The sequence below is a fragment of the Bombus flavifrons genome, chromosome 6, assembly GCF_040668555.2.
Source record: "Bombus flavifrons isolate JBK064 chromosome 6, iyBomFlav1_principal, whole genome shotgun sequence".
In the NCBI taxonomy this organism is placed as follows: Eukaryota; Metazoa; Arthropoda; class Insecta; order Hymenoptera; family Apidae; genus Bombus; species Bombus flavifrons.
In genome coordinates, this window is record NC_138447.1 from 6,066,549 (window position 1) to 6,080,936 (window position 14,388).

At 30.5% G+C, this 14,388-nt stretch overlaps 2 protein-coding genes across 7 annotated transcripts; both read left to right on the top strand.

The window, feature by feature from the left end:
• The first annotated feature begins 396 nt into the window (after positions 1–396).
• Positions 397–11,722, top strand: LOC138180649 (diacylglycerol lipase-beta). Of its 6 annotated transcripts, none has more exons than XM_069114696.1 (15): positions 397–590; positions 701–1,108; positions 2,381–2,479; positions 4,240–4,452; positions 5,437–5,753; positions 6,752–6,895; positions 7,045–7,213; positions 7,529–7,652; positions 8,035–8,178; positions 8,315–8,426; positions 9,045–9,137; positions 9,245–9,399; positions 9,506–9,652; positions 9,783–9,898; positions 10,050–11,722. In XM_069114696.1, the coding sequence occupies exons 3-15, from the start codon at positions 2,385–2,387 to the stop codon at positions 10,204–10,206; spliced, it is 1,986 nt and encodes a 661-aa protein (XP_068970797.1). In that variant the 5' UTR covers positions 397–590; positions 701–1,108; positions 2,381–2,384; the 3' UTR covers positions 10,207–11,722. The 6 variants fall into 6 exon arrangements, with proteins under 6 accessions (XP_068970797.1, XP_068970799.1, XP_068970801.1 ...); XM_069114698.1 differs by having other exon boundaries at positions 401–590; positions 701–969; XM_069114700.1 differs by having other exon boundaries at positions 401–590; positions 701–941.
• Positions 11,486–14,278, top strand: Tif-IA (RNA polymerase I-specific transcription initiation factor RRN3 homolog Tif-IA). Its single transcript, XM_069114702.1, has 8 exons — positions 11,486–11,625; positions 11,824–12,027; positions 12,127–12,346; positions 12,421–12,529; positions 12,666–12,818; positions 12,900–13,388; positions 13,461–13,639; positions 13,725–14,278. The coding sequence occupies exons 2-8, from the start codon at positions 11,824–11,826 to the stop codon at positions 14,072–14,074; spliced, it is 1,704 nt and encodes a 567-aa protein (XP_068970803.1). The 5' UTR covers positions 11,486–11,625; the 3' UTR covers positions 14,075–14,278.
• Positions 14,279–14,388: the final 110 nt, after the last annotated feature.

A 14,388-nucleotide genomic window follows, 5' to 3' on the forward strand; every position in this document is an offset into this window, starting at 1 on the left:
GTTCATCAGGGTGTCGCACCGATACTGATACTGATACTGATAGATATTAATATTAATACCGCAGAAAATTTCATATAGGTAAGAAATAGTACAAAATTTATCAAACGATATACGATGCACATACGCAGGCAGAAAGCGAAGATAAGTTTTATACTTTGTTCTAAGAACAGTCATGCGTCATCGGAAAAAGAAGCATCGTGCCTAATAACGTTACGTTATTATATATTCAATGGAATTGTTCGAAGAAAATGTGTATTTATAGAATATTCTTATATATTTACACCATACTGGTCACGGAAATCAGGACGTATTAAAACTTTTTCATATTTTATTTATAAAAGTCGAATATAATATAAATTATAAATTCCTTTCACAGTTTTAGTGAAAAATCGAAGTGTTCGGATCGTTGCAAACGCGGGATACTAGGGATATCTACTCCTACCATTACTGTATATCCCCATGAGAAGCAATTGGTTTTTTCGTAAGCGAAGGAACGTGTGATCGAGAGGAACGAAGGGAAAGTTGTGGCCGTGCTGGACAGTCACCGCCAACCAGCTCGTGAGATTCGACGCGGGATGCTACGAAACAAGGTGAGCGGGTTAGGAGTGTATTGCATATGCATTTTGCCGATCCAGTGTCGCGAGCCGATGCAATTTTCTACCAAACAAGCTCGACTCCACTTCCTTTTAATTCGCGCTAGCTTCACAACCAGACGAAAATTCGCTCAAGGCGTCACATTCCTTGCGAACTGACCTCAGCGGCTTTCGACACTATCTCACGTTCCGCGTACGCTGGATACCATTGGATCGACTGGAGCCGCTGGATCGGCGTATCGTGATCGATGGTTAGATCGTGAACGACTATGGATGTCAGTGCAAGCGAGTTTTATCTTTTCCCTCATTAGAAGAAATCAAAAACCCGTCGCGCGAGTAACTAAAACGGTAAATACCGGACTGCATCCTGTACCAGGTTGGTGACGATACTCTCGAATACTGATTGTGCTTGTGGAAAAGTGGCATGTTGTGAATGATCCGAAATTCTACTGAGATACCGAGACGTTTTGTTCGAGAAGCGAATATATCTTGAAATTGAAATTTTTCTCCAAAAGGTGAATATATCTTAAAATTCAAATTTTCTCAATCGATTAAGCGTTTCTTCCGTTTCATATCGTTTCCTGAAACGCGCATAGTATTGCCAATTTATTGCGCCAATAAGATATTATGCCTCTTTCTCAAGGCTTTGCACGCGAGAGCGACGTATTTAAATTAGACAAAAAATCGAATGACGGTTATTTGCTGCTGTATGAGGATAGACTTTGCTACATAAGATGTTGTCAGACTAATGAAAAAGTGTTTTTACGCAATTTTAAATTCATGTCAGCGTTTACGATACGAAAGCAAGTACGAGATGTAATAGAATTATTTATTCCAACTATAATAATTGAGTGTAAAAAGAATATTACATTACTTGAAAATCGAATATACCGTAAGATGTTGCCGGAGTATATTCTTAAAAGAAATACTATATCTGGCATTATAGATATCTGAAGATTCAGCATGTTTATTAAAGAAGCATGTACGATGATAAGGCGTATAATTAGTAATTAGTGTGGTGTGAAATTTCAGTTATAAAAATGTCAAAGACTTACTATAAAATCATTGACGAATATAGGTCTGCGACGGACAGCTTACGATTTCGATCACGATATATCACCGACAAATAGATTCGATCTATCGTTAATTGTAAGAATATATAGAGCATATAATATCTTCTGTTGTTGCTAAATCAATGTTTCCTTATCGAAAAGATAGTCATCCTATCTAATTAAACAGCGCGATGTAAAAAATGTGCTGAATCAATAATATAGAATTGAAAACAAGAAACGTCACGCGACGGAGGAAAGACGAATCTCTTTTTTAAACGGAAGCGTGTGCAGGTAACTCTAAAATATTTGGGACAAAGATTTGATGTTCAACAGGGTCAGGGTCCAGTTACGATCGCAGTTAAGTTATGTCAATACTCTCAGATGTAGGATAGACAAAGACTTTCTCTCAGCGCTTTCTCTGATCCGTAATTTACTATCAAAGAAATATGTGCGTCACGGTATACTCGGTTATCCAAATCCTATGAAAATTTATACTCGTAAAACATCGTGGTCACTATTGCATGCTGCTCGAACCTGCTATGTATATTATGAAACGTTGATCCGAACATTAAATTACACGTTTATTCGTTCAACTATATGGATAGTAACTCGCAAGAGTAACAAACGCGTATCATTTTGTTCATCTATTCCTTTTCGAAATATGTTTTACGCGATACAAAATTCAGTCAGCATCGATAAAGAAAGTAATCTTACAAATCGCGATATGTTCCACAGAAAAATGCCTGCGATAAAACTCTTTGGCAGAACATGGCTAGCTGCGAGCGACGACCTTGTTTATCCGGGTATCTTTGAAATTTTCATTCGATCCATTTGGTAAGTAGTTCGTCTTCTTTCAGTTTCAACGCTAGAATCTTGAGAATTTCATCCTACGTGGAACATTGCTAGAGATTGTATAGACTTCACATAGTCTTTAAAGCTTCAACTGATCGACGTATTTTACTTAAAATATCACACATTGTAAATTAATGCCAACATGCAAAGAAATAATGGTTTTAAATGATTAAAAATATAGTAAACAGGGTCATAACATTGCTCTCGAAGCATGGCGTTAAATTTAATAATCTTATATCACGCCTCAAAAATAAAATTTATAACTTATAAGTTCAGCTTTTGAAATCTTTTATCGAGTTGTTTCAAAATCTCGTTGATTAAGAATCAATGAAACATATAAATATGTATTTTCTTCTCTTCTTCGTGCAAATTAAAATATATACACTATATATACAAATATATAATATAATATACAAATATAAATATATATACTATAATATAATATACAAATATAAATATATATACTATAATATATATACAAATATAAATATAATATACAAATATAAATATAATATACAAATATATATACAAATATATAAACATAATACAATATAATAAACAATATATACAAATATATACACTATATACTATACATGTTGGAAAAAAATAATATGTAAAAATAGCGAAATAACAAAAAAGTGGAGAGTAGGAATAATCAAACTGACCACATTCGAAATTTTAATATCAGATAATATGGCTTTAGTTTCGACGTGTATCCTTGGCAGAAATGACGATCTAACAGCTCTATTCCACCGAAGCATAAAGAACCGATCCTTTCTATATTTACACATTTTACTCGATTACCTCCTTATTTTGTATTTATGCAAATTTTACGATCATTATAGAATTTTGACGAACTGGAGACTCGCAAGTCTTCCATAGTACGTATTTATAGAGAGATGGTTAGTCGGTTAAATAATATGTGTATCTACACATATAACATTATTTAAATCTTCTCGATTATTCCAGGAAGATGACGAAAATGTACGCAATACATTGTACATAGGTAGAATTATCCAAGAAATAGTTTCATGTTTTGTAAACAACTAATCGTCTCTCGTTTTTATTCGTATTTTGATTTTATAAATTCTATATTAAATTATAGACTTTATATTAAATAGATCTAATTAAGGATAATATAAACATATTTCTTATTTGTTAAAATAAATTATGGTATTTTACATGTCACTAATACATAGTGAAATTCCTTTTAAAACTTCTTGCAGAATGGTTAAATCAATGGATGACGTTTACGAATAATAAAAAAAGGCTTAACTACATACATTGCGAGATGTTTAGAAACAGAAACAAAACTTCTCTCAAATCTTTACTTTCACATGTCGCATATCGTTCACAGATCGTTGAAAAATTTGAAAATGAATCGTATGTACATTAAGTATGCTACAAATATAAAAGATAATGTTTGCTAGGAGCGTGCGGGTACCTAAAATACGCATAAGTAAGATGCCTTTTTTTTATTTTCGCGATCAGATTTTGTACCTAAACCTTTAGCTTCAGAATGATTTTCACTATTTGACTATTTGACTATAATAAAAGATACGAGACCCCGGGTATCCAAACGTTACAAACCTTCGGGTTCCTAATCCGATCCCGAGTAAAATTCCCAACAATTCCCGATAATTATTCTTAATTAACATCCCTAAATAATTACCCTTACTACTAAGAAGAGTTTTTTAATCCTTAAGAGATCTTAATCCTTACGTAATTGACTCTGTTCACAGGTTATCCCTAATTGTAACCGTTTGTGTCAGATATTATGAGTATACATGGAGTTGTCAGTTAGGTGGAGAGTTAGTTCGCGTGTATCTCTTAGGAGAGATTGCATTTCTTGTCGTGTCTATACTTTTCATGCTCATCATTATAAGACTGAGCGCAAAAGGATCTATCATGGAAACGCACGCTCGTAAACACGTTGAACCATTCTTGACAGTTAAGTAAGTAGACGTTTGAAAATTATACTGCAATTTACATATCGTTGACGAACAACGCCATTCATTATAAAATACCGCTGAAATAAAACAATGTTCTTCGTTCTGACATGCATCGCTTCACGAACTACTTTATACTTTTATTATTCCTATTATTAATTTTCTAATTGCAAGTACAAACTTCAGCTACTATCATCGATCATAAACGGCGCCATTTATCCATAATTATGAATAGGCAATTAACGAATTACTATACAAAATGAATTCCGTTTGCGATATCTATTGACGTCAACTCTTTTCACTTTTTAGTGCTAATGCATTATACATGATAGGTTCGTTGCTTCTAACAATTCGATAAAACTTGACTGTAATATCTTAGCGCGAAGATATAAAATTTGCACGTATTGTAGAGGTCTCAATGTTATTCTAGAAATCCAACTTCAAATTAATACGAATAGTATAAAGTTTTATCGCGCAAATAATCTTAATAATTAGTGAATCTTTTACTTGCCGCTAAATTCAAAAGGCAGGTGTTCTAATATGCAGGATGTTTTATAAAGGATTATACAATTGAATAGGAAATACGATTCTACGAATAACATTTTTCCACTCGTAATTTTCTTATATTCAGTGTTCAAACCTTTTTCTTTTTTTTTTTTTTTTTTTACAAAGAATCTTTCCTGCGGGCAGTCGAGTTTGACAGATTTTCGTAACTCTTGACTCATTAACTAAGCACAATACCTATCCTATAACGGTTCAGTCGTCGACAAAGTATCGATGAGTACTATCATTTCGAACTGAATTTTCGAATGAAAAATTTTCATTCTACGTTTTCAATTCATCTTTGTTGGTAAAATAATTTTCTGATCGGTATTGTATCATTCGTCTTGAGGCACCTTGTATACGCGTAAAAAAATTCTGCAAGAGTTCTTTTCAAAATTGATGTTCCTTTTCTAAAATTATAATAAAGATATTATTATGATTTTACAGAATATTGTTCCTCCTACCTGAGATATCATGGAATATTTTAGGAAGTTTATGGTTGTTTGGATCAAACGTCAAATGTACTTATGAACATTATACGATCATGATAACCCAGGCGTTAGTGTTCTTCGACTGGATTCTTATAGGTCTAACCATTTTCGGCTTGGCATTGATCTTTGATCCATTAGGCTTATTAAGTAACAAACATTTAGAAAGTTCTGTCGAATATGGCAAACTCTCAAGGAACTGGCAACGGAGATTCAAGTTTCTCTGGTGGATGAGAAAAGACGAGAACGCTAACGAGACTTTTCAACAAGTTGCTGGTGAGACATAGGTACGACTGACCTAAAAAAGGTTCTGTCGTGATTGAAATCGAAACCGTCATTTCTTCGTCATATATTTTTTAAAAGAAAGCTTTCAACGCCGGAAAAAAGATTAAACTAAACGAACGGAGATTTGGCCTAAACTTGTATCAACTTGTAATACATAAAAGTAAAAAGTCAAGACAAGAGCTACACCAAGTGGAAGAGGATAGAAGGTCGTTGATTAGTGTAAATATTAGCGATAATTTTTTGTATACATTGATAAAATACGTACTTTGTATATATAAATAGTTTCCTAACAGAGATTTTGAACTCCTATCTACACACATAACATATATATATCAATACTTAAACTTCTACGTACACATCCTTACGAACTGGTGTGAAAAAATAAAATATGTTTGTCCATTATAAGGCATGTAATGAATTATGTATATAACGAATTAAACGTGACAACTGCAGGATAGTAAAAATAATTTGATGTACCGTGCGCAACGCACACGTTTCATATATCACGATATTTGCAATTCGCGGCGTTGATCTCTTTCTGTTTATACTGAACTTTTGAAAGGCAGAACTTTTTTCCGGAGGGTAAATGTGCATAAATAAATGCCTACAATGTACGTCTTAGTATATGTATAGAAATTAAACATTCTCTGTTTTACTAAACAATTATAGCTATTGATAGAAAGAAATATGTATAATCTTTGTAGAATCTAACACAGTTTGTCAGCATTTCCTTTTGTCGTGATTCTGTTACTGACAATATTACAAACTTGTAAATACAGTAAACAACGTAATTCTTTAACATTATCGCACACCTCTCCGTACCAAACTATCTATCTTTGACTATATTTGCCATTTAACGCTTCACCAAACATCTAACACATTTTACATTTTTTTATAGACTATATTTGCAGCAAGATTTTCAATTTTATATTTATCGTCTGTCATAGGGGTAATTTTGACATGATAAAGAAATTATTGCTTTTTTATAGGTTTGCTAAGCTCTCTGTATCAGGGAACAGATTTAGTTCCTTCAGATATTATCGCAGGATGCATCTTGCTAAGAATTCGGCAAAAGCGAGAAACTCGTGAATTGCGCCGGTTAAATATTCTTCCTGCTCCAAAATATACTTCCGGTATATATTTTAATTATTATAATTCTCCTCCAAAATTTTCTAACATTTTTTTAAATTTTAATTTGCGGGAATTCGTGTAACTAAAGAGTTAATTATATTCTTTCGAAACTCTCCAAATAATATAAACGATCTTAATGTTATTGTTCTAGATGCAACTGTAATTTTTAAAAATGTACCAAGTTGGATGTCTTTAGAGAACGCGGCTTACTATATAAAACTCTCATTAGCTGCTTATGGATGGTTATTTGTTATGTACTTACATATATGCACCGGGTGTTTTCATATTCTACCGAATTTGACTTGTTGCGCTTGTTTTCGGTAAGTAGAAAGATCATGATGATTTCTTGAAGAAATCAGATCGATTATTTGCAAATTTCTGTCAAATATTTGAGATAAGTGAACAGAATTATTACGATTAATTAAAAGGAAATCAATTAGGAGAATATTAAATAAAATAGAAGAAGAATAGACTCAAATTTGAAATACGATTTAGTAAAATATTATTTTAAATAAAATATTGCGATATAGAAACGATATTATACCGCGCTTTAAGAAAAGAAAAAAAGTATAAAACGTGTACTACTTTAACTAATATTATGAGACCCTATTTTGATCAATTCATTGTAACTACAGAACAAAACGTATTCCAATTGTTGGCGACAATTGTTGCTACTGTTATTTAGCTGGAATGAAAACTTTATCAGATTTATCGACGGATGACATCCTGTATGCGTCATTTAAAAACTATTTATGCGAGGTTGGTATTGAGGAAGAATATTATATATTTATACAGGGTGGTTGGTAACTGGTGGTACAAGCGGAAAGGGGGTGATTCTACGCGAAAAAAGAAGTCGAAAATATAGAATAAAAATTTTTCGTTTGAGGCGTTGTTTTCGAGAAAATCGACTTTGAATTTTCGCTCGGTACGCATGCGGTACGTTATAACGGATCTCACTGTAGATCGTTGTCTCGATGGAAAAATTAAAAAAAAAAAAATTTTTTTTAATTTTTATTCTATATTTTCGACTTCTTTTTTCGCGTAGAATCACCCCCTTTCCGCTTGTACCACCAGTTACCAACCACCCTGTATATTCAATAAAGAAACAGCTTTTTTAATCGTTTTTATAAAATACTTTTAGATACCGTTCTGTGTAATAGCAGATCAGAAAAAAAATAACATTGTCATTATTATACGGGGTAGTCTCTCGATGCGTGATTTGATAACTGATATTGCCGCAGGTTCTAATGTTTTTGTATGCGAAGGTGTTCCATCAAACAGCCATGTAAGTATCTTAAGTCCAATATGAAACTAACAATAAGAATATTTTTAATCGTACTATTTACAAAGAAAATTGTACGCTGAGTTTAAGTTATGTTTCCTTTTAAATTATTCATAATCGTCAAATGTTACGTGTATAGGCACACAGTGGTATGATAACGGGTGCTAGGCTGATTTTGAAGAAATTAGATGATAACAAGGTTTTAGAACGAGCATTCAATACATATCCTCATTACGATTTGGTTATTACAGGTAAATAGAAATGCTATATGTGCGCTAGACAATTTTGCTTATAGGTTTGCACGTATTAGTCTCTATAATATTTAAATGTTTTCAATTTTATGTTACGAATACTTTTTTACTCTTTTCGGTCGCACGATAAAATATTTGTTGACAAGAGCAACGATAAATTGAAAACAATCGTATTTTCGAGGTATCAAATATTTTAATTATGTAGACAAAATGTTAGAATGATATATGCATTGTATATTACGAGATTATTAAATTACGTACAAAATAAATAAAAAAGGAAATAAAATCTGTATAGAATTGAGCAGATCTCTATGTTTCAATTCCTGATTGATTTTCGTGTATAGATAACAAATGACTCGCAATTTACTTATTTGTATCTTTTTCGTTAGTCATCTTAGAGATATACATGGTCATTCTTTGAACGATTACGAAACAATTTATTTCAATTAGAAAGATATAATTTCTTAAAAATGCCATCATGCCAAAATAATAGATACTTTTTAAGTATTTAACAAATAATTTAAAACGAAATTTAGAGACATCTAATTTTACTGATAAAGTTTTATCTATATGTTTAAGACAATCTTTCAACAATTTCATGTAAGAAAATATGTGCAGGTCACAGTCTAGGTGCTGGTATAGGTATTCTGTTAGGATTTTTATTACGTCCACGATATCCATCACTGAAAGTCTATGGATTTTCCACACCAGGTACAGATTCTTCAGAAACTTTGATTCTTCCTCTTTATATGGTTAATTTTTTGAATTAATAATAATTATTATTAAAGAACCTTTACTAAGAAAAACTTTTTGTTTAGCGGGTCTTCTCTCAAGGGAGCTTGCCAGAATAACGGAGGAATTCGTTTTCACAGTAGGCATTGGAGATGACTTAGTAATGAGGCTGAGTGTTGATAGCATAGAAAATCTTCGAACGTCTTTGCTTATGGCACTTCGTATTTGCCCGTTACCTAAGGTGCGATCTTTATCCTATTTCGAATATTTTAGATTCTGACATATCTATTTTAGCATATACTATCTGAAATATTTTAAATTTTATTTCTTTAATATTATTGTTGCAGTATAGAGTAGTATTAAACGGGTTAGGTTACATTTTATTCGGCATTCCTGAGAAAGACCTTGAAAATACATGGAATGCCTATAATATGATTACCACTGTATCGGGAGAAACACCTTTACTTAACGACCGAGATATAAATACAGTAGAGGTATATACTTACATACGTGACCATATAATTTAAATTATTCATTTCCTCGTTTATCCACGTATAAAACCTAATTTGCGTTATAATACTATATTCCAAAAAAAAAAAAAAAAAAAAATGATTTATATTATAGGAAAGTAGGGTTTACGAGCGAGATATTTCGAAAAGGAGATATTCTAAAGTAAAATTATACACAGGTGGTAGAATACTTCACATAATCAAATGTAAACCCGAAGAGACAAAAAACAGGTTTGTTACTTATTTCATATTTTACCTATTATTTATTTTCTCCATGCACATTTATTTATAATACTAGTACTTATCTATTGAGTTTATGCAAAGTTGAAGAATATTTTAGAAGAACTGGATAATTAACTGTATATTACATTTTCTCTTGCAGCAAGAATAAAAATAAGAAAGAAAAGAAATTCGAGATGCGATGGGCACAACCAGAAGAATTTACGGAATTAGTTGTGATGCCACGGATGTTATTGGATCATTTACCAGAATATATGGACAAAACTCTGACCATCTTGTTAGAACAACAAAAAGACTAGCTATAATAGTTTAATCCTTGACATAAGTAATAAAAAATGAATTGGTTTGTGATTACATCATATCGTTAGTAAAATCGTGCAATTTTCCAAATAGTACGGGGCGTAGTTTTAAATTTGAATATTTTCTGACTTAAACTGAAGATATAATATAATATAATGCATAACATAAAACATGTATATGACGCAACACCAAAAGATCGAATGACAAATGTAACAACCTACATTTTAAAAACGTCTACAAAATGTTACAAAAAAGAAATGAAAATTGCTTTCGATCAGTTATGTTCACTTCATTATGATAATTATAATCGTTTAATATGGTGATTATACATATGGTGCAATGATGTTATAGAGTATCGCAATGCTTACGATTAATTTGTGATCACTTTGTAATTACTTTTAATTGTTACTTTTCATTACTTCAAAAATACCAATCATGTGATTTTAATAGATATATATATATATATATATATTATATTTTTTATACTATAATAATGGTGGTAAAAATATATAATACAGAATATGACTTGTTCTTGGTTATATGCCCACTGTGTTGCACTTATAAATTGGTTGGTGTAATTAATTATTTGCATTATACTTACCCAAATGTAACCAAAATGATTACGTTATATTTTATTATTGAATACATTTTTCTGTTCTGTTATAGAAATGTAACACATTTTTAAACTTTTAATCGTTAAAAAAGATTTGTTTTTTTTTAGTGTGTAATGATATTTACTTGATAATATATTTCCTTTTTATTTTCCTACGAATTTTATAAAAATTTTATACGCAACGGACAGGTACCTATTTGCTTCCCTTAAAAAAATTAATTATTCAATGTTTCCAGTTAAAATAATCTTTTTTAAAATCAATTTAACGTAGATAAAAAAGAATGACGTAGATATGTATATATTACGGTCATGTAGTTACTACTTACATAACATTAATAATTACGACTAAGAATAAGGTAGACACGACTAAATAGTACACGACAAAGTAAATATATATGTACATTTCGCATAAGCATACGCATATGTACATAACATAGGCAGATACGGAATATCGGACTTTCAGTCCGATGTTTCTGTCCTGTGTTTCTTATGCCCTCTGTGATTTGTTATGGTGAATTATCATATACATTCCACTATTATACCTAATCGATAATGTCGCATACAACACGAAAATTATAAGATGGTCAAGTGGCTCCAAAAACATAGAATGTCAGGTCTATCTTGTACTTAATCAATGGTACGTATTCAGTGGAAGCGGTTGCCCAGTCACATGTAGAAAAGAAAGGCGAGTGAGAATACTTAGTGATATTTATACAGTAATACGAGTTCGAAATGTAAACAGATGTATGATTTGAAATTATTAAAAGTATTATCACATTAGAAAATTATAAATATAATTGTGAAAGTAAGTATCGTTCAAATTTTCTGCTACCATATATCATAACCTCCTTACCTTTTTGCATACGTGTGCTTGGTAGTTTTAATAAATATTATAAGCATTACATAGTGTTTTTTAACAGTTTTAATATTAGTACATTTTGTGATATTAGAATTATGCTTTAGATAAATTACCTTAAACGATAGATATATTATTTTTCAACAGATGTCAGTTGTATCTTCAAGGGTTAGTAGTGTCTCGTCGATTCTAAAATCTCCTGGAGTTAGATCACAACTTATTAGACAATCTAATAGAGTACATTTCAAACTTCCAAAAAATCTCAAAAATATTATCTATAATTTTGAAGCTGGTAATGGAACAAAAGATTATGAAGATTTAATATGTATTCTACGAGATTCAAATATAAAGGTATTTGAGTAATTATTGAAATAGTTTATATTATCCTAGTTTTATTTGATTGAAGATTATTCGATATTTCTAATTTGAATCTATTACTTCTCAATTTAGGACACAGATTTAATAGAATTTTTATCAAATGTAAGACAATGTATATCATTACTTGGTCCTATCCACAAAGTATTTGTAGAAACGCTTCTACAAATAAAATGGACAAACCGTTCTATAGATGTCACATCTGCTTACAAAGCATTTATTGAAGATTTAATTTGTATGCAAATTCATTATGCTAAAAATACAATAGACAATTTAGTTGAACAATTTAAACCAGGTATATTTTAAGAAATTATTGTTATATAAGTGGCTCTAACGATGGATTGTAACTAAAATTTTTATTTTGTATAGATGAGGATAACGATGCTGAATGGAAAAATGAAGAATGCAAGGAAGAAGATATTCAAAGATTAAATCATATACATAATGTCCTTCAAAAAATTTTGAAAGTTGTGCCAATGTAAGTATTTACTACCTCATTTTTAGTATTTTATAAAATATGCTCTCCGCCCCCCGTCTCTCTTATAAATAATGTATGTATATAATTCATAAGTAAAATTTAAAAATATAATAATTTCTATAAAAATCTGTTTAAGGTCAAGCAAACTTCTATTGCAATCTCTTAGAGCAAGGTTCCCATATATTGTTCATGGAACTCGTACGCATGAAGTTTATGTTTATGCATTAATTCAAATATTAAGTTACGCACCACAGTTACGATCTGATATTCTATCTCTAATTATTAACAGGTAATATCGCTGTAATCTAATTTTATCATTTTAGGATGAAAAGTAAGTTCTTTATTGTAAGTGATTTCTGTTTCATAATAGGTTAATGGTATTAGATGTAAATATACCACGTTCAGAGATAGAAAGTGAAGAAGATGAGGACTTAATGGATGATACTAGTGAATGTGACAGTATACTTGGTAATGTGAATAATGTTGTTGAAGAAGATAATGTAACAGAAACAGATAAAGTACATCCAATAGCTCATAAATTGGATATGTGTATGGAACTGATCCTAAAATATATGTACAACTGTTGTTTTATTAACGGAGTTTTGCAAGTGGAATGTTTAAGAAGTCTCTATTTTGATATATTGCAAATATTTGAAACAGTAATATTACCCACTCATGCGAGTCAATACGTGCAGTATATTATGTTCTATATTTGTAGTTTTAAAACAGCTGTTGCGGAGGCTTTTGTAGATTGGTTATGGCGGAAAGCATCCAATCCTAATGTACCTTCTATTATACGACAATCGTCTGTAGTATATATTGCTAGTTTACTTGTTGCAGCAACATTTGTTACAACTGGGTATGTTTTTAATAATGTAACACATAATACAAAAGGTATACATATAGATTTTATATATTTTATTTTTATTAGGTTAGTAAAAGCAGTCCAATTTGAAATATCCAAATGGATACATGATTATATCAACATGCAGGATCATTCAAACTATATAGAGGATGAAAATAAAGAACACAGTGTATTTTATTCTGTTTGTGAAGCACTGTTTCTTATAATTATTAAAAGGCATAATGATTATCCTGATTCAAAAAAATGTAAATACATCATTTTAATGAAACAATATATACAGCTTTTTTTAATTCTACTAACGTTCGATATTATTTGTTTATTTGCTTTCAGACATGTTATATTTACAAGAGTTGGATTTAGCGAAAATTATAACTTGTAAACTAAACCCATTGAAAGCTTGTCATCCTGAAATTGCACATAGTTTTGCAGAAATTACCCGAATATATCAATTGGCATATTGTTATACCGTAATTGAAAATAACACACGGAATCAACTACCTCTTTTCGATAGTAAAAAAGGAACAACACCTACAGTTGAAATCTTTTCCCCATTTAATTCTTATACGTTACAACAAAGTGGACAGAGGATAATTCCTATATTGCGTGATGACGTTAATAGCAGGAAACATAGAACAAGTATGAAATATAGAGAAGATATTGAATACATGACTGAATATTAGATTTAGTTTTTAAACTTTAATACAGAGTATATTTTAATATACTCTGAATTCATTTCTGTGTAATCATCTTTTTAAGTAAATCGAATATTTATAAAAACAATATTATACTGTTTTAGATCAGACAAATATAATATTTCTAAAATAAATCTGGAAACTTGTATAGAATGTAAAATTTTAATTTAATAAAAAAGTATATGAGATTTACGCAAATTTGTTGTTATACTTATAAATTCTAAATATTAATATGTAAAATTTCATAATTATAGAAGTAAAATAAATATCTATAATTTGTATTAAATTTCTAATTACATTTA